The 20,526-nt window shown below is 38.7% G+C and overlaps 1 protein-coding gene across 19 annotated transcripts in view; it reads left to right on the forward strand.

Annotated features, from left to right (window-relative positions):
• Positions 1-20,526, forward strand: part of mapk8ip3 (mitogen-activated protein kinase 8 interacting protein 3) — a 52,995-nt gene that overhangs the window by 23,067 nt on the left and 9,402 nt on the right. For 5 of the 19 annotated variants that reach the window (XM_047162490.2, XM_053675712.1, XM_053675731.1 and 2 more), the window contains 14 exons: positions 552-670; positions 1,177-1,188; positions 4,863-4,920; positions 5,014-5,184; positions 7,455-7,512; positions 9,663-9,811; positions 9,982-10,038; positions 10,549-10,719; positions 14,115-14,274; positions 16,233-16,283; positions 17,296-17,382; positions 17,472-17,624; positions 18,869-19,034; positions 20,094-20,285. In XM_047162490.2, coding sequence (XP_047018446.2) covers positions 552-670; positions 1,177-1,188; positions 4,863-4,920; positions 5,014-5,184; positions 7,455-7,512; positions 9,663-9,811; positions 9,982-10,038; positions 10,549-10,719; positions 14,115-14,274; positions 16,233-16,283; positions 17,296-17,382; positions 17,472-17,624; positions 18,869-19,034; positions 20,094-20,285 — 1,604 coding nt within the window. The remainder of the gene's footprint in view (positions 1-551; positions 671-1,176; positions 1,189-4,862; positions 4,921-5,013; positions 5,185-7,454; positions 7,513-9,662; positions 9,812-9,981; positions 10,039-10,548; positions 10,720-14,114; positions 14,275-16,232; positions 16,284-17,295; positions 17,383-17,471; positions 17,625-18,868; positions 19,035-20,093; positions 20,286-20,526) is intronic. The other 14 variants (XM_053675716.1, XM_053675740.1, XM_053675741.1 and 11 more) reach the window with 11 other exon arrangements.

Consider the following 20,526-nt stretch of genomic DNA (forward strand, 5'->3'; position numbering starts at 1 on the left):
ATGTAATCTTATAGCACTACTTTATCTCTGTGTATGAATTCTAGATCTTACGACCCGTGAATAAATAACTAACGAAAATGAGCCCTTATTTTTATCCTATCAGTCAAATTTTGTACTGCCAGTGCTGGCAACTGACCATGATATAGGCGAGATAATCCACGACCCGGTGAGCGTTACACACTCCTGGCCGTGGATTTTCCCTTACATATCTAACAAGAGTCTAGTATATTGCTGCATGAATAGTCCTGCATGTATTTATAATAATCACTGCAAAATGGGTTTAAAAATACGGCTTCCACATTGGTTATTCGAAAGCATATACTGTAAAATAGCACTTGATCCAGCACATCAAATTATTTTTCTATTTGAACTTTTTTTATATTACTTTTATTTGATTATACACTAATTGTACTTATGTCTGAGGTCTGAAAACTGATGTGCACAATTTTGGTACTCATTATGCTCACAAATTAATTCTGAATATGGCCCAAAAAGAATATATACTTACACTTTATTTTTGTTCATTATTTAGTATGTTGTTATTTTTTCAGTCCATCTCAGGGCATAGTGAACGAGGCATTTGGCATCAACACAGACTCGCTGTACCACGAGATCAAAGACGCCAAATCTGACATCATCGGCGATGTGGATGCTGGAGCGGAGCTGCTCGGTAAGCTCTAGTCATGACAATCCTATGAGTTTTTATCTTCACTGTACTGTTGATTCGTAGCTCCTCATAAATGCAGCCCTATGATTTGTTCATGGCTTGTATTTATGAATTTCCATATGAATGTTTTGCTTTTAAATTAGCAACTTAGCTAAGCAAGTGATCTTTGCACGTTGACCTGCATGACCTTTTTGTATATTGGCTACATTGCTAACAAAGGCCGCTGGGATATCACGCTTGCCCCATGGCTGCAGCACCCCAACCATCAAACCCATTGTGAAAGAGGGAAACCTTTCATTTGAGTATGTTTGGTTTAAAGAGAGTTTTGATCTGTTTATCTTAGATTGGGGCATTTTACATTTGTTTTTAGTTTACTGTAAAGGCAGAATTTGATTTGTTTATCTCAGTGTGAAGGTGGTGCTTTGATTTGATCGGCCGTCTCACTCACTGACCCTTGACCCCTCTCTGTGCTTCCTTCCCGTGTGTGCTTCTCCTGGCCATGCCCCTAGGGGAATTCTCAGGTGTGTATCTCATCACTCATCAATTTATTATTTATAATATTTTTATTTCTCTGCTCTTTTACCTCCACACTTTTGTCATGTTTGATATGAATAGAATAGAGTTAAATCTCATCTTAACACCAATTTTAAAAACAACACTGTTGCAGTTTTCTTCTGTAATTTTTCTCCGAGTGAAACGGGTTCAGTGTTTTTCTACTCAGGGATAGCTGGGAGTGGGGGAAAATTAAAGATGACACGATTAATTACATATTTTTAACATCCGCATGTGCATGATGATGTAATCAAAAATTAAAAGCTGTTTAGAAGTGGACTTTAATAGAATAGAATAGAATCAGATGCTTTAATAATCACCAAAAATCGGTCAAATAATTGTAATTTCTTGAAAAAAAAGAAAAAGCAATCTAATAAAGAGAAATATTAGTTGAATTTGCCAATATTCCAGATATTTTTACTTACAGTGTGTCTTAAATGATTGAAACTGATGTGCAGGGAAATGAAGTTAGTTGATTATTTTAGCATTACATCAGTTTCAGCTGCAGCTTTTGATAGGTCTCGTGTTTTGTACAGCTGCATTTTTAAAGCTAACAAGGATTATCACAATCATTCTGATCAGAATCATGGTTGTAACAGTAACTGGACTTGTATTCAGTCATCCGAGAGACTTTATCAGTTCTGACCTGAAACAAATTTACTTACTTACTTACTTACACTTGCCAAGACTGACAAGACATTCATAAAACTTGGATGACTGAATACCACTTTATATATTCAGTTGAGACTTTTTCTCATTCTGTTATTCCTATGACGTTTAAGCATGTGTGACGGCCTGCGAAGACCCTTCACCCTAGTGCGATTTTGACATTTTCTATACTAGAAATTTTCCTGAACTGAAATATGCCTCTCTTCGCACGTATCTCAATCAGGAGTGCACTCAAAAAATGAATTAATTACTCTTACTTAATTTAATTGAAGAAAGTTTTTACACACAATTTAATTTAGTTCATTCGAAATGAATCAGTTTAGTTGGTTCAACACAATTTAGTTGGTTTAGGTCAAATTAATTTAATCTAGTATAACTTTATTACCTTTGTCAAACTAAATTTTCTTATATTCTGAGGTTTAGTTCATTTTCTTAAGCTGTTTCATTCATCATTACACACAATGTATATAATGAACAAATAAGAAAAGACTGGTGTCAGTACTGATATTAGTATAGCTCATGGATTGCCCACAGCCTAAGCACAAGCTCCCCCCTTCAGCTACCCCCTTAACGGTAACCACAGAATTCAAAAACATTACAGAAACTCCTTCAAAGTCCAACATAACTGAACATTTAACACTAACATGTCTTTCTCTTTACTGAAAAACACATAAAATAACAATTAATCCCTAAATTTAATCTTCTAATACAGTCTCTTGCAAAGCATGCTAGGAATTACGGCGCCACTGCCCAGTTAGTTACGTCAACAAAAATGATTCATGTAGTTTTAACACAAATGAATTAAGTCAATTTCAGTTTTAAATATATTAGGTGGATTGAACACAAAGAAATTAAGTTGTGACACAGTGTTAAAAAAAATCATGTAACTTTAGCTCATTCTACTGAATTAAACCGAACAAGAGGCAAAAAAAATATAATTTTCTGAGAGTAAAGTTATAGTATTTTAGATTCTGTTTACCTCCAAACTGAAAAGGGAGAAAATTGCATTTAAATATCCACTCCAACTGAAGCACAGAAGCACTGTGGGCAATTTGTTTGTATCTGATTACAAAATGAATGGATTGTATGTAGGCATGTAGCTATCCAACTACTTGATCAAATCATGACATTCGTTGTATGAAGAAATCACACTTAGCTTGAGAGGTTTTATGCATCTTTAAGCCGATTTATACTTGCAGAATTGTTCACATACTCTCCTGCATGGTTTATTCCATCTGAAGCAGTAAAAGTTATATTCACTAGCTGGAACATCAAAGCCAAAACATCCTTGTCCATCAGGTATCCAAGTCAATCCTTAAAATGTTTTAGCGATTTCATGCTAAACTGATGTTAAACTTTGTAAAATACTTTCTGCCTTTGTCGTGATTGTTGTCATTAGCTCTGTTTCAAATCTAAAACCTTACATCTAGAAAATCTTGAAAGCAAACCTTTCGGTAGGCTTCAAGACTACATAAGACTACATAAGACTAAATAAGTCCAATCTTATCCGGACATTGCCGGTGTGGACTAAGCAGAAGCCACACCTGAGTCTATTGAAAACCAATATAAACTGATTCAACAGGTGGAATCAGCTGTGGCTCAAAACCTGCACCCACACTGACCGTTTGCGGATAAGATTGGACACCCCTGACATAATAGGTTTATAAAATGAAATATAAAAATCAGTTAGTGTTAGTACTCAGTTAAGGCATATCACAGTATATAAGTATGCATTTTGAGACATAATGCTATTTTTCATTAGTCAGTTGCTGACACAGTGTCATATGATGCTATACTGCCCCGACGATTTACACCATGCGGACACAACATGATACACGCGGCAGCCATCTTGCATATGCGTACAGATAGTTATAAACAAGTATCATACATCCTTTAGGCAATCTGACTGTGTGTGGCACCATTTTGGTTAAACTGGCTCCTTATTCACCATGATCTTTGCAGAAAGCCAAAATCTCCACATTTTTTTTGGAGAAATATATTTATACTTTCTTATAGTTAAGATGTCAAATTATGCTATATCCTTTTATATTATGTTAACCTGAGTTTTTGTCTTTTTTGGCTCTCTGCCAGAATTCAGCCAGTGTGAAATTTGACAGGTTTTGTCCCCCCAGACCCCTCATAGACTATAGTGTGTGTGTGTGTGTGTGTGTGTGTGTGTGTGTGTGTGTGTGTGTGTGTGTGTGTGTGATCACACATGCATATGTATGTGTATGTACAGTAAATCCCTCACCCAAAACTATATCTCACCTGACGCTTTCCTGTTTTCTCCTTCTTTGTCTTTCTGTCTCTTTTATCCCTTTTTAAAATTTCCTTTGCACCATGATGCCCTCTTCATTTTCCTCTTTCTTCTCTCCTTCTTTTATTTCACTCTTACTCCTTGTTACTTTCCCCTCATTATCCTGCTGCCCCACTTTGCCTCTTTTTTGGCGCTCTCTCAGTGCGGGATGATTTCTTTGGTAAGGCTCTGGCCCTGCTGATTCCTCCATGTCTGTGTTTTTTGTGCCCCATGCTGACATGATGGTAACCCCCCGCCCCCTTTCCTATGCTGTGATGTCATTTCCTGCGGCTCTTCTGCTATGGCATCTTTCATTAGCATTGCTTCGGAATGGCCATATTTAATTTTTTATTTAATGGTCAAGTTTGAAGTCCTCTGAATAGTTTTACAATTTGTTTTGTAATTGTTATAAAAGTACCTGCATCTAAGTTGCATTTTATTGATCAGCTTGTTTATGAGTTGGATTGTATTTGTGCCCCCCCCCCCCCCTGTGATCAAGTTACCATGTTGTTTGCATATATGTAGCACTCATGAGTTAAACTAAACCTCCTCATTTTTTTTTAAATAATAAAAAAACTATATTTTAAAAAATGAAAAAATTAAGTATAGTACCACACACACTAAATAACTAATATAAAGATTATTTGGAGGCCAGTCCTGATTAACTGTATCACACAGGGATGGGGAAAGAGGTGGAGAACCTTCTCACAGAGAACAAACAACTACTGGAGACCAAGTAAGAAATGTGTTTGTGTGTGTGTGTGTGTGTTTATGCACATGCTGTATGTTTGTTCGTATGATTTTTCACTGACCATTCCTCTCTGCTTAGGAATGCTCTGAACATTGTGAAGAACGACCTGATCGCTAAAGTGGACGAGCTGTCGGGAGAGCATGAGGTCCTGAGGGAGGAACTGGAGGCAGTTAAACAGTCCAAGAACAAAGTGGACACCAGAGTCAAAGAGCTGGAGGAGGAGCTGAAGAGGTACAGCACTGTGAAAAAGTATTTGCCCCCATCCTGATTTCTTCTGTTTTTGTGTATATCTCATACTAAATTGTTACTAAAACACAAAATACAGTTTTTAAATGATAATGTTATTTATCGAAGCTTAAAAAAAGTTATCCGGTACCAACTGGAACTGTGTGAAAATGTATCTGCCCCCTAGTTACTAATTCCTCAAATCTATGAAACTGCATTCATAATGGGGTTCAGCTGGACTAGACACAATCAGGACTGATTACTGCAAACCCTGTTCAATCAAATCAGCACTTACATAGAACTGAACAGGCTGAAGTTGGTTAAAAGGTCTTACCCTGAAATACATCAGTCTGGGAAATGTTACAAAGCTATTTCAAAGGCTCTGGGACTCTAAAGAACCACAGTGAGAGCCATTATCTCCAAATGGAAAAACTCAGCACAGTAGTGGCCGACCTTCCAAAATTCCTCCAAGAGCACAGCAACGACTCAACCAGCAAGTCACAAAAGAGCCAAGGACATCATCAAAGGAACTACAGGCCTCTCTTGCAGCAATTAAGGTTACTGTTCATGACTCCACTATGAGAAAGACACTGGGCCAAAATGGCATCCATGGAAGCGTGGTGAGGTGAAAACCACTGCTAACCCAGAAGAACATTAAGGCTTGAATCTTGCCAAAACACACCCTGATGATCCTCAAACCTTTTGGGAGAATGTTCTGTGGACTGATGAGTTGAAAGTGGAACTCTTTAGAAGACAGGGGTCCCGTTACATCTGGCATAAACCAAACAGAGAATTCCACAAAAGAATACCATAATCAAATAATTGAGGGAAACATGAATTCTGCTCTCTACCAGAAAATCCTAAAGGAGAATGTCCAGTCTTCAGTCCGTCAATTGAAACTCAAGCGCAACTGGATTTTGCAGCAAGACAATGATTCAAAGCATAGAAGTAAATCCTAGTCCTAGAAGTAAGTGAAAGACTGATCTCCAGTTATCGGAAGCTTTTGGTTGTAGTTATTGCTGCTAAAGGTGGCACAAACAGAAGTTTATAAGTGCAATTAGTTTTTCACATTGGTGATAGGTGTTGGATAACATTTTTTTGCTTCAATTAAAAATAAATAAATAAAATAATAAAAACTGTATTGTGCGTTTACTCAGGTTGCCTTTGTTTTATGTTGTATTTTGAAGATCTGAAGATCTAAAACTATACAATATCAGATGTACACAAAAACAGAAGAAATCAGGATGGGGGCAAATACATCTTCACGGCACTGTACATATCTCAATTTTCCTTTTTCAGACATCCTTTTTCTGAGGTGGGAAGTAACAATTACTAACATTTACTTAAGCCTGGTTTTTAAATATCAGCATTTTACTTGAGTTTTTCTTTCGCTTAATACTTTTGACTTTTCCTCACTAAATTATAAAAAAAAAGAAAAATCTCTCCTTTCTACATTTTCCAACACTACATCACTGCTTCAAGGACCTAAATCCTAACAAATCTAAACTTTAACAGATGTAACAGCAAGAACGAGATCTAATATCCGCCTCTGTACACTATCTGCAGCTGTGTACCCTTTGTATTTATTGTAATTTATTCTATTTGGATTGTAACAGCCAGCTATGATTATTCAGCTCGTTTGTAACATCAGCTACCTAATGTTTGGAAGATTAGCAATAAAGCTGTTAAGCTATTTTTCCCTACATTCCTTTGTTCCTTGGTGAAGGAGGTGCTAATTTAACACAGTAACTAAAATTACTTAGACAGATACCTTTTACATTTGCGAATCATCCTTGTAAAAACTTTAATACTTAAATGTAAATGTTTATGCTTTTCTAATTTAACTTCAGTGAAGGATTTGAAGCTGCACTTCAACCTTTACCAGAAGATTTATTTAGATCAGTAATTTTACTTTTACTTGAGTATAGAATGTTCATAGTAGGTACATTTCCATCAAAGTTCAGGAACCTGTAGAGGAACTAAATTGTTCCGGTAAGAAGTGTACGATTTCTGGACAAGTTCCTGGTTCGCATTTCACACTGCTGTGTGAATAACGACAAGCTTCTAAATAACTAACGTTCACAATGATTCAGAATCACCACTCATGTCTAGAGTCCCTTTACCTCAGAATTACTGGACATGTATCATCCAAGGTGACAGAAGTAAACCCATAATAAACACAATCATCATGAGGAAATCCTTTCATCCTTTCACAAGGCTGTGTGTTTCTGGTTTGTCCAATACTATGCTGAAGTGCAACTGTGCATAATCGACTCTTAACTTCATCTCCCCAGGCTGAGAGCTGAGGCACTCGGAGCATCTCAGGACTCAAAAGATGAAGGAGGAGAGGATGTAAGTCTCACAATCTCTTCAATTAAATAACACAATCTAAGAATCTTACCTGCTTAAGTTCAGTTATGCGTAAGTAAAAAATGGTGTGACACCAACATGTGATAGTGTGTGATATAATTATAATTAAAGTTATTTCACTAATGAACAGACAACTTTAAATGGCTGTAAATGGCTATACTCAACCACACTCAAACCTGAAACCTTGGGGTGACTTTCGATGACCACTTGAACTTGAACTACAGACCACATTTCAACTGCACAGTTCTGTAGGTTCATTCTGTATAACATCAAGAAAATCAGACCCTGTCTCACTGATCAGGCCACACAGCTAGTCCAGGCTCTTGTTATCTCAAAACTGGACTACTGCTACGAACTACTTTTGGGTCTCCCAGCCAGCTCCATCAAACCCCTTCAGATGACTCAGAATGCAGCAGCACGCCTTGTTTTCAACCAGCCCAAAAAGAACCCATGTCACACCCCTCTTCATCTCCCTCCACTGGCTTCCTGTCAAATCAAATTCAAGATCTTGATACTCACGTACAAGACCTTGTCTAGAACTGCACCTTCAACACCTTTGACATTTGTGAATTATCCTTGTACTTTTACTTTAATACTTACATGTAATTTTTATACTTTTCTAATTTAACTTCAGTGAAGGATTTGAAGCTGTGCTTCAACCTTTACCAGAAATGAACCCAAGGTGACAGAAATAAGCCCTCAACACTCTGTTTGAGGTTTATGTTCCCTCGCGCAACCTGTGATCAGTTAACGACAGACACCTTGTGGTACCTACACAGCGAGGCATGAGGTCCCTTTCCAAAACAAAACCTTCAAACTGACTGTCCCTCTTTGGTGGACACACAGCTAGTCCAGGCTCTTCCAACCTCTATCTGGACAGCAGAATACGTCACTATCTTCAAAAAACGGCTGAAGAACCACCTTTTCTGTGAATACTTAACTAACCCCTAACTTGTCCCCTGCCCCGCCTTAAAAAAAAAAACTCTATCCTGTGCACTTTGCTTCTCTAGAACTCAGTTAAAAATCTTGTATTGTTCTCTGCTTTGCTTGTGTTTCCTCATTTGTAAGTCGCTTTGGATAAAAGCGTCTGCTAAGTGAATAAATGTAAATGACTTTTATCTAGATGTATTTCACATTTAATGATGGAAAGCAAAGCAGACTGCAAACTGCTCTGAAAATATCACGAGGAGAAACTACAGCGTCTTCATACAATACAAGTACCCTAACGTCTTAAGCATAAAACTAAACGTCTAACCGTAAAACTCAGCACGGGAGGTTCATTGCTAGCAGCATGCAGCAGTAACTAATGCTGAAGCAAACGCTAGCCATGTGACAAAATAAATGTCTACAGACAGTGCTAGGTGAATGAAAATATCAGCTCTCACCCAGTACGGCTGTTCTTGAAGATCAGCCACTATCAGCGAATGACAACAAACGATTCTAAGAACAATGAAAACAAAAATGTACTTTACTTACAGCTGTACAGAGGCATTTTTTTAAATATTTATTTTACAGAATTTAAACAAAACCCACTCTCTACTGTAACTAATGTGTCAAGCTAAAGCACTCATTTAAAATCAACTAGCTAACATATAAAAAACGAGTCTAGTAGCCTAGGTGAATGAACATGCACGTGTTTGCTTTTCATGGTCACAATTTAAACCAGGGAAATATAAAGAGCGCCAAGTAAAATGTTCTGTGCATCTCTGATTGATAAAGACTAAATATGTTACTCATTTCGGTATCAGTATTGATGAGTACCAATAGTATCAGTAAAAAATGGTATCCGTATATCCTTAATACATACTTAGGTATGGAATCTATTAATAAGGTCAGTCATTGGTCGGAAAGTCACCAGTAGTTACTGCAATGTGCTGGAGTTGGGCATTGGATTAACATGAACGCATTTTATTTTGAACACATCGGCCTTTAGATGCTATGTTTATTTAACACACATATATTCCTTCATTGATGCTTTGGCACATTCCTCACAAAAAGTTGAATTTCCTGACTCATAAATATGGTACTTTAACCAGCTTTGCTTCTAACCACTAACCTCCACCTGCTTGTGTGGTGTTTGTTTCCCTTTCTTGTTTGTTCTTGTGGGATTTGTGTGTTGGAATACGGCACAGTATTCGTCCTCACTGCAGGACGACGTGGCCATGACGCAGAGGCGCAGGTTCACACGGGTCGAGATGGCGCGCGTCCTGATGGAACGCAACCAGTACAAAGAGAGGCTGATGGAGCTGCAGGAGGCTGTCCGCTGGACTGAGATGATCAGGTCAGGGTCAGACGTGTTCATATACATTTGATCTCTCGTACCCAGAGAAACATACATCACACTGCTCCCTGGTGCAGAACACACAGTGAGTACATGCCTGAAAGTTCATGCACTCACTTTAGGTCATGTGTGTGTCTTTGTTTCTCTTTTTCTTTCCATCTCTATTACAGAGCTTCTAGGGAGAGTCCTCAACTCCAAGAGAAGAAGAAATCGACCATCTGGCAGTTGTGAGTTTGTCTGATCCTTGCATCTGATACTTACATATTCATTTTTATATTTAACTTGTGTTCAATGAAATTCATTGAAAATTTAAACTACATGTTGGTCTAGTTTGGTTAACTGCTTCCTGCAATTCCGTTCGAGTACCCGCTGATAGTGATGCGAATGGGATTCAGCCCTTGTTTCATCTCTACCTAAAGAGAGCGATGCAGCAGCGCTTCAGTCCTTTATTTTGTCCAGCACTCTCACCATCTATATAATCTGCTGATCCGGTCTGATCCGGTTTCAAAGCTTCAACATTCATTCTAATACCATCTAATACCAGTTTCTGAACGGTAGACAGCCTCTAATATCAAACTAGCACCAGAATTGCTAAGCACATTTGAAATATTTTGGTATAAACATATTTAGCAGAATTTAGCATAGAAAGCCGCTACAGAGGCAATAATGCTGCTTTCTAGGATTTGTTTTAAATAAGACGACAGTGTTGTAAATCTCTCCTTTTACTTTCCCTCTAGCTTTGCACGTCTCTTCAGCTCATCCTCAAGCCCTCCTCCAGTGAAGCGGCCATACACCAGCGTCAACATCCACTACCGATCCCCCTCTCCTGCAGGCTTCAACCAGAGACACTCGCACACCATGTGCCAGATCTCCACCTCCAACCACACACTCGAGTTCTTCCCTGAGGAGTGAGAACATGCAACAACACCCACACATACAGTACATACATTTTCACAAATTAGTGCAGGCACACAAATACTGTTACGTATATACACACAAACCACAGGCTTTAAAACTGCACAGGAAGCGTCAATGAAATGTTTACCAGTGCAGCTTAAAAAACTTGATAACATTTCATCTGAGCATTCCATCTGAAACATTAGCAATGGAGCATTGCATTGTCCATTTTCCATTCTGGCTTAAGATAAATATACACCTTTATGCAAATTGGTTTATTTTACACCTCATAAGGGAAATACTTGAAAGCCACTTTTAGGCTGGTGTCAAATAGATATGCAAACGAATAAGCCTGAAGGTCAGGTATTAAATGTGTATAAGCCCATTACTATTGTTTTAAAGGAAAATGATAGCAAAAAGGCGTACATTTAACTAAATTATGCCATAATGTCTCAAAACAATCAGAACGTCACTCAAACCCCTACATGGTTCTGCATTAGTTATTCACCGCATGTTCGCACCTCTGATACTTGAAAAATGCACACTCATGTTCATATTGTAGTTTTCCAAAGTGTGTCAGTGCCTTTACTAGTTGTTATACTTTCGTTTTCAGTTTCATTTTTACTTCTCTGGGAGTCTATTTGAAATCTGAACTCGCCATGGATATTGAGAACAATTGGCGCACACAAAAACCTCATTTACATGTTGTTTTATACCCTCATTTCTACGTGATGTAATTATTTGCGCTTGCTAATTATTTAGTTATTCCAGATCTTAGTAAATCAGAACCTCTGTGTTTTAATGGAGCAAAGCTCAGGGTTTATATTAATTTCAAAGCAAGGTTTTAAACGATTACTTTGGGTTACTTTGGGTTGTCTAGGTAGTGATTTTTAGATTACTTGAGAAAACTCGGTGATGGTGAGGCAGACAGGAAGGAGGTCATTTATATTCTAGCAACTGGACAAGCTACAGAATTCAATCAGTCATCTTCAGTGACTGATTTATCCTAATCAGGCGGTGGATCAGGAGCCCACACAGGACTTGTACAGGTTCCTTGAAACCTTGATTTTTTTTAAAGCTTGAAATATGCTTCATATTGAATAAATGGCTAGCAATTGGTTGGTTTTTCCATTATAAATGAACTGTAGAATATTTGATAGAAGATATTTTTCATCCATCTCCAGGAAGTGCTTTATCCTGGTCTGGGTCACAGTGAACCCAAAGCCTATCCCAGAAACATTAAATGCACCCCGGATGGCTAGAAAACATTAGCATGTCATATTTTCAACAATTAACTATTAATTAAGTTGGGTGGGTTACATGCTTATATAGTATGGAGTCAGTAAAACACTTCAGTAAGACACAGTATTAATCACTTTGTGAATCACTTTGTGAATGCCACATACACAAATACTCTTGCATACTTGTCAATATTTGTGGAATTCTCTGTGCAACACATTACTGATATTGTATACAGTACATTATTCATTATTCATCTGGTGTAGCTGATATTTCCAAAGTGCTATGCTGCTCCCCCTGCTGCACAAAACATATACCTTTACACATACATACAATGCTCTCGACTAATATTGACATCCTTAAATATGTACGGTAAATATGAGCAAAAAATTGTCTTTATTGTTTAACCTTTTGAGCTTTTGTTAAAAAAAATCACAAAAATACTCTGCTCTCATGGATATAAAATCTCTTCGTTAAATAAAGGTGTGTAATTATTGCCACCATTTTAGTCAGTACTTCCCTTTGCCAAAATAACAGCTCTGAGTCTTCTCCTATAATGCCTGATGAGGTTGGAGAATACATGGCAAGAGATCTGAGACCTTTCCTCCATACAGAATCTCTCCAGATCCTTCACATTTCGAGGTCCATGCTGGTGGACTCTCCTCTTCAGTTCACCCCACAGGTTTTCTATGGGTTTCAAGTCAGGGGACTGGTATAGCCATGGCAGGACCTTGAATTTGTGGTCACTAAACCATTTTTGATTTTGATGTATGTTTTGGATCACTGTCCTGCTGGAAGATCCAACCACGGTCCAGTTTAAGCTTCCTGTCAGACGCAGTCAGGTTTTCATTTAATATCTGTTGATATTTGATTTGAGTCCAATATGTCACGTGTCCTAACAAAATTTCCAGGTCCTCTGGCAGAAAAACAGCCCCAAAACATTAAAGAGCCCCCACCATATTTAACCGTGGGCATGAGGTACTTTTCCATATGGCTACCTCTCTGTGTGCACCAAAACCACCTCTGGTGTTTATTGCCGAAAAGCTCTATTTTGGTTTCATCTGACCACAGAACCTGGTCCCATTTGAAGTTCCAGTAGTGTCTGGCAAACTGAAGACGCTCGAGTTTGTTATTGGATGAGAGTAGAGGCTTTTTTCTTGAAACCCTTCCAAACAGCTTGTGGTGATGTAGGTGACTTCAGATTGTAGTTTTGGAGACTTTATGACCCCAAGACACAACTAACTTCTGCAATTCTCCAGCTGTGATCTTGGAGATTTTTTGGCCTCTCGAACCATCCTCTTCACAGTGTGTTTAGACGATACAGACACACGTCCAATTCCAGGTTGATTCTTAACATTTCCAGTTGACTGGAACTTCTTAATTATTGTCCTGATGGTAGAAATTGGCATTTTCAATGCTTCTGCTATGTTCTTATAGCCACTGCCCATTTTGTGAAGCTCAACAACTTTTGCCGCACATCACAGCTATACTGCTTGGTCTTGCCCATTGTTATGAATTACTAAGGGAATTTGGCCTATGTGTTACCTCATATTTATATCCCTGTGAAACAGGAAGTCATGGTTGAACAATTCAAATATATTTCTCTCATATGAATTCATACGGGTGCCAATAATTGTTTCACATCCATATTTACAAAAAAAGTGTTTTTTTTTTTTTTATAAACCTGTGTTGTGTTTGCAAATGTTTGATATTCATGAGAGTATTTTTGTGATTTTTTTTTTTTTTTAACAAAACATCAAAAGGTTAAACAGTAAACACAATTTTTCACAGCCTTCTTTGCTCATATTTACCAAGGGTGCCAATATTAGTGGAGGGCACTGTGCATACATAAATACATACACACGTACATACATAGACACATCTAATCTATAATATTACCTCAAACCAGAATACAAGTAAGTCCAATGCATGCGTGCTCACAGCTGGGCTTCTTCATGCATATGTGTGTCTGTGATCTAGAGCTGCACAGTTTTTCTTTCAGTCTCACCTCTAACCTGCTGCCCCACTTTTCTGTTCTCTCTCTAACTCTTCTGCGCTCTCTTTCTATCACTTTTGCGTACGCGACTGGCTGGCTGGCTCATTGACACTCTTTTGCGGACCGCTCGCCCTTTCTGTCTCTCCCTTTCTCTGTCTTTCTGTTCCATAGACTGCCCAGTAATGGTGTTGCGTCTCTCCTTAGCAACTCGGCACTCTCCGTCCGTAGGGAGCAGCGGCGTGAGCAGTACCGGCAGGTCCGTGAGCACATGCGCCGGGATGATGGCCTCATGCAGGCCTGTGGCTGGAGTGTGCCACCACGCATTAAACAGGTAGCACCACGTCACCTTTCACCTTTCTTCCCTCACCTATGCTCCAGCTGCTGAGTTGTGGAGGCTCTAGTAGCGCTGTTATGAAAGGCCATGTTTGAAGAAATACTGGTGAAGCAGGAAAGTGAAGAGCAGGCAAAGTGGGATTATATCATACAGAGTAGTAGTTGAGAGAATGAGGGTGAGGATGAGGATTTCTTGAGGTTAATATGTGCCGTTGCGATTTTTATTTTATTTTATTTGCGCTAGCCAAGTCTTTTCTGTTCCTGAGTCTAACTACTTAGGAGCTTTCTGAGAGATGTGAAGCTAGCCATAACATCTTTTCATGCACAGCTGACTATGCTTGGAGGAGGGCAATAACTGCACTTTTCTGTATATATGAGCTAACAGACAGCTGTGATTAGCCACACGACATTCTGGCGAGTCTCACCCTCCAGTGTATAATTTCACCTGGAAACTCTAGATCTGTACCCAAGAAGTGCTGCTATAATCATAAAGACTCTCCTGTGCTCACTGGACTCCTATTCATAACAAACATCATTTTGATACATTTAGTACAGTGTGATTTGATAGTATACAGTTGTAAAAGAGCAATATTTCTAATCCTACGCAGAAGAGCAATGGTTCCTCTCAAGGTTTCTTCCTCATGTCATCTCAGGGAGATTTTCCTTGCCACTATTGCCTCTGGTTCTCTTGGTGTGGTACTCTTGTTCATTAGGGATCAAGATCCTGAGCTGGATTTCTTGTTAAAGTTCTATACAAATAAAATTGAATTGAATTGAATTGGATAGCTGTGACATCATCAATTTAAACTCACTGTCTCATTTTAAAGCTAAACGTTACATTGGTCTTGATATGAATGAAATTTGGTGCTCTATCTGGTTGTTTGATATAACATAGTAATCAGTGATATATTTAATGATATACAGTTTACATACCCCTTGCAGAATCAGCAAAATGTTAATGATAAAAAAATACGAGGGAGCATAAAAATTGTATTTAGTTTTTTTTATTTAGTCCTGCCCTGAATAAGCTATTTCACATAACTGATGTTTACATACAGACCAGAAGACACAATAATAAATAACTGAATTTACGCAAATGAACCTGTTCAAAAGTTGACATACTCTTGAGTCTTAATACTGTGTGTCCTTACCTGGATGATCAAACAAATTATAACAATTTACACCAATTATCTTGTTCAAAAATTTACACCCACCGGCTCTTAATGTATTGTGTTGCCTTCTTGAGAATCAGTGAATGTTTGCACATTTTGTAATAGTTGTGTACGAGTCCCTCAGTTGTACTCTGTGTGAAAAGATGGCTTTCAAAACTATTTAGCCACTGTTGGAAAGAAACCAATGTGCAGGACCTGGAGGATTTTTATGAAGAACAGTCGGCAGTTTAACTGCTCAGGACAAAAAAGGGACTCATGAACAACTATCAAAATACAAAAAAACAGTCATTGATCATCCAGGTAACAACACACAGTATTAAGACTCAAGCGTGTGTAAACTTTTGAACGGGTTCATTTGTGTAAATTCAGTTATTATTGTGTCTTGTGGTCTATATGTAAACATTAGTTATGTGAAATAGCTTATTCAGGGCAGAACTAAATGAAAAACGAAATGCAATTTTTATGCTCCCTCTTATTATTGTTTTTTATTATTAACATTTTGTAGATTCAGCAAGGTGTATGTAAACTACAGACCTCAAGTGTAGTTTCCGGTTGTCAGGAGAAAAACGAAACACTTCTGCAAAAAGTTCACAAGAATCTTAATGGAATTGTGCTTGTAGGTAGCTCATATGGAGCAGTTGATTGGTTTAAATAGATCACGGATTAAAATTTAAGAAAGTTAAGAAAGCATCAGCAGCTCATGTTAGTTGGTGAGAGTGTGTATGTGTCAGGGTTGCCAGTGGTGACCATGTGTCGCCGTGGCTCTAACTGTGATCTCCTGCAGACGGGTTCCCAGGCAGACAGCGCTCAGGACGCCGCAGGAAAGAGGCCGCAGGCAAGTCTGCCCGGCAGAGGACTAGCATGCACCTCTCCTTCCCCACCTCCTCTAAAACTCCTCGACTAATCTCACCCAAACGTTGCCTAGCAGTCAAAGCTAACCGAAGCCCTGCCCCTTTAGGTGTGACAAAGATCCCTTAAGGTTCTTTGATGGGTTTAACAAAGTACAACGGAGCAAGAACATCTCCAGCACATAGCAACACAATAATGATATCTACCAACTAAGAACTACAGATATCAACTCAAAATAAACAGTGATTCCCAGATGATTAGATTATCAGATTGGTACAATGATCAACCCTTTTCAAAGCCTACATTTAAATGGTTGCTATTGGCTGTTGCTTCTGTCTTAAAAGTCAACGTAGAGTATTGATTAATCCCTATTGAGCATGTTTGTATGTCTTTAACCTAAATCTAAATCAGGGGTGTCAAACATGGACCTGCGGGCCGATACCAGTTCTAATCCGGCCCACCAAGTGAATTTTCAATCTGCATATTAAATGAAAATTGTCTTGTGTTAGGTTTGAAAGATTTGAAAAAAGAGGGGGTCTCTGTTATTCCACTACAGAAAAAATAGAGCAATAAACTCAGGGCCATAAAGCACACTACTGAAATAATGTGCAAATGATACGTAATTCTTCACTAGCAAGCTAGAGTTTTTAAGAATCCCAGTTAAGTCAGTTTCAGTTCCAGGTTGTAACACTACAAAATTTGTTGATAAATGAACACATTTGGAGTTGTTGATGTATTTGGCCTACTAAACAATTTTTTTGGCCCAGCCCACTTGACATTAGACTATGTGTAATGTAGCCCTTTACCTAACATGAGTTTGACACCCCTGCTCTCACTACAGTTGCCTCTTTAACTTTAACTGTTAACTGGCTCTCTGTCTGTGTTTCTGCGCCATTTTAACCAGGCCATGATGCAGCTTCTGCCCCGGGCCTTTTCTACATGTGAAGCAGTGTCATTAGCTGCTTTGTGACTGTCCCCACCTCCTTGTCTCCTCACAGGCCAATGAGAAAGAAGACAACCGCATGAAAAACGTCCCCGTGCCTGTATACTGCCGCCCTCTGGTGGAGAAGGATCCCAACAGGAAGGTAAAACACGTGCACTATTATGAGATTTGCTGTAAATCTGTACTGTAGGAACGATGCAGGATGAATCATCACACATTGACTTTGTGTAGCTGTGGTGTGCTGCTGGAGTGGACTTGACTGGCTGGAGGACATCCAGTCAAGAGGCAGGAGTGAAGCTACCAGCCAATGGCACTGATCCTCTGACTGGAGAGGATGAGGGAGGAGAGAATAAGAGCGAACATAGCTCACCGGAGAAAAAGAAGGTAAACAGCAACACATGCTATACCATGAATATACTCTTATATATCCTGTATGTATGTTTGTATGTATATGTTTCCCTCCTGAAATTTCCACTCAGGGAACCCAGTGCAGAAGTGTAGATCTGATCAGTTTTGATCATTGTGTTGACAGTACATTTTCTAGTTTCAAATTGACAATATGTATACTTGTTTCATTATAAATACTTTAAAATATACGAGGGTTATAGTTTTAAATAGTTATCATTATTACATGTAATAATTATAATTAACGTTATAACTTTATACCATGGCGCTGTTGAATTCTCAGATCTGATTGGTATTGATTCATTTTCTAGGTTTATATTAATGCACTCATTCTGATATGTTATCATTTCTGTCCTAATAACCTTAGTTATAAACGAATAAAAATGTGCAGCTTTTCAACAAAGAAAATGTATCATCATGCTATGTTGATGCTTTATGTCACGAGATGTGTTTAGCATTTCTGGAAGGAGTCTCCAGTCTCAGCACTTTGTAACAGTCAGTAAAATGTTTCTGTCACGGGAAAGTCTTTAGGATGGAGGGCTTTGCTTATTCATTTAAAAAGGCTGGTGATGGAACTGTTAATAACTGATATAAAGTGATAACAGGAACTAACTCCTTTTTGAAAATGTTCCACAACACTTTATGTAACTATAAACCGATTAAAAAGTATGATTTGTCATTCATTAATATAAGTGTTGGCAAATTGCTGTTGTATGAGAGAAATAAAACACTTTAGGATGTGCTGTTACAGGAACAGTATCAACTTTAGGGTGATAATGGTCCTTTACTTCAGGCCATTCATGATGTTGATTATTTTCCTATAATGATTTATTGCTTATGTAACCACTACAACAATTTTAGAAAGTATTTGTTAGGGATATCCATGATAGGGGTGTCATTAAAAATGAATAATAAAAGTGCAGACCTCCCAGGTTGAGAAACATGCAAATATATAATAGATACGGTTTGCTACTGTCAGAGAAAATGATTAAAACACAAATACAAGAACATTATATAAGCCCCTGCTATAATGATTTTGTTGCTTATACTAAATCTATTATTCGCTATCCTATATTGCTTTTACAGATCTCACCAGCTGTGTCTTTCTCTGCTTCTCTCACCTGTGCTCGCTCTCTCTCTCTCTCTCTCTCTCTCTCTCTCTCTCTCTCTCTCTCTCTCTCTCTCTCTCGCGCTCTCTCTCTCTCTCTCTCTCTCTCTCTCAGCCTAAGGAACTACATGAGACAGACTCAATGAGTAGCCGTGTCTGGATCCTGACCAGCACTCATTCAGCCAGTAAGGTGGTCATTATCGATGCCAATCAGCCTGGGTCACTGGTTGACCAGTTTAATGTGTGTAATGCCCACGTGCTCTGCATCTCCAGTGTTCCAGGTGAGAGCAACACTCACTAACAGAGAGATAAGTCAGTAAACCCCTTCAGTAATACAGTGTGGCCTTTTGCATGGTGTTGCATTCAGCATTTTTGACAATAACATCAAGTATTATAAATCTGCTTGTACCACAGCATGGATGAATTCTCAATTCTGATTGATCAAGAAGGTCTTTAATAATTTCCTGAAGCAGTACCATGACAGCAGTACCAGCTGCAGGTTTATATTAATACACTCGTTCTAATATCTTATTTTTTGTATAGTAACAACTTATTCTCAAGGATTTGTAGAGTGGACAATCCACATAATTTAAGCCTAATAATAAGGGGATAAACACTGTTGTTATAAAAAAAAACACACACATATAATGTTACTTAGGAGAGAGAGAAAAAAGAGCCTGTTGAGGGAACTAATGCAATAATGTAAGCTATGAATGAGGGAAGAGGTAGTTTGATATCTGTAGTCTCATAGAACACTAACTCTGTCAGAGCCATATCTCCCTGCAATTCTCACCTGGTTTCTCACTGAAGCTAAGCAGAGTTGAGCCTGACCAGTACCTGGATGGAAGATGACATGTGGAAAACTAAGGTTGCTGCTGGAAGAGGTATTAGTGAGGCCAGCAGGTGATGCTCACCCTGTAGTCTGTGTGGGGCCTAATGCCCCAGCATTAGTGACAGGGACAGTGTGAAAACAACACTGTCTTTCGGATGACACGTTAAACCGAGGTCCTGACTCTCTGTTGTCATTAAAAATCCCAGGACACTTCTCGTAAAGAGTAGGGGTATACCCCGATATCTTGGTGAAATTCCCCCGTTGGCCCTTCTCTGTTGTGGCCCCCTAATAATCCCCATCTCTGAATTGGCTACATCATTCTCTCCTCTCCACTAATAGCTGGTGTGTGGTGGGCGTTCTGGCGCACTATGGCTGCCGTCGCATCATCCAGATTTCCTCCGCCATACTATGTAAAACACTTTGAGTGTCTAGAAAAGCACTATATAAATGTAAAAACTTGTTTAAGATCTGAATTTGTTGAAATGCAAAATGTGCGTTTTTTGTGCAGCGGCCAGCGAGAGCGATTACCCTGCAGGTGAAATATTTCTGGAGCAGCAGGGTGATGGTGGTTCAGAGGATACTGGTAGAGTGGAGGGTATGCTGGCGGGCATCACACTGGTGGGCTGTGCAACCAACTGCAGTGTAGTGCGTAGTAACTGCTCCTCACGCACCGACACCCCAGTGCTGGACAAAGGACAAGGTGAGCCACATCTTATAGTGCATAGTTATCTGTTTGTCTGCAAAACTGTGAAAAATTTGTTCATGAACATTGTGCGTGGATTTTGTGGGTGTCAGTGTTATTGTAACAAACCAAAATGAATCTTAAAAACGAAAATGAAAGTCTGAAAAACACTTAGAAAAGTGTATTTTACGGGTAAGTGATTTTTTATTCCAAAAATCAGAACCACTTGGCTCATCACATTCCAGCAGTCGCCAGTGAA

Source organism: Ictalurus punctatus, chromosome 2, assembly GCF_001660625.3.
Source record: "Ictalurus punctatus breed USDA103 chromosome 2, Coco_2.0, whole genome shotgun sequence".
Classification (NCBI taxonomy): Eukaryota; Metazoa; Chordata; class Actinopteri; order Siluriformes; family Ictaluridae; genus Ictalurus; species Ictalurus punctatus.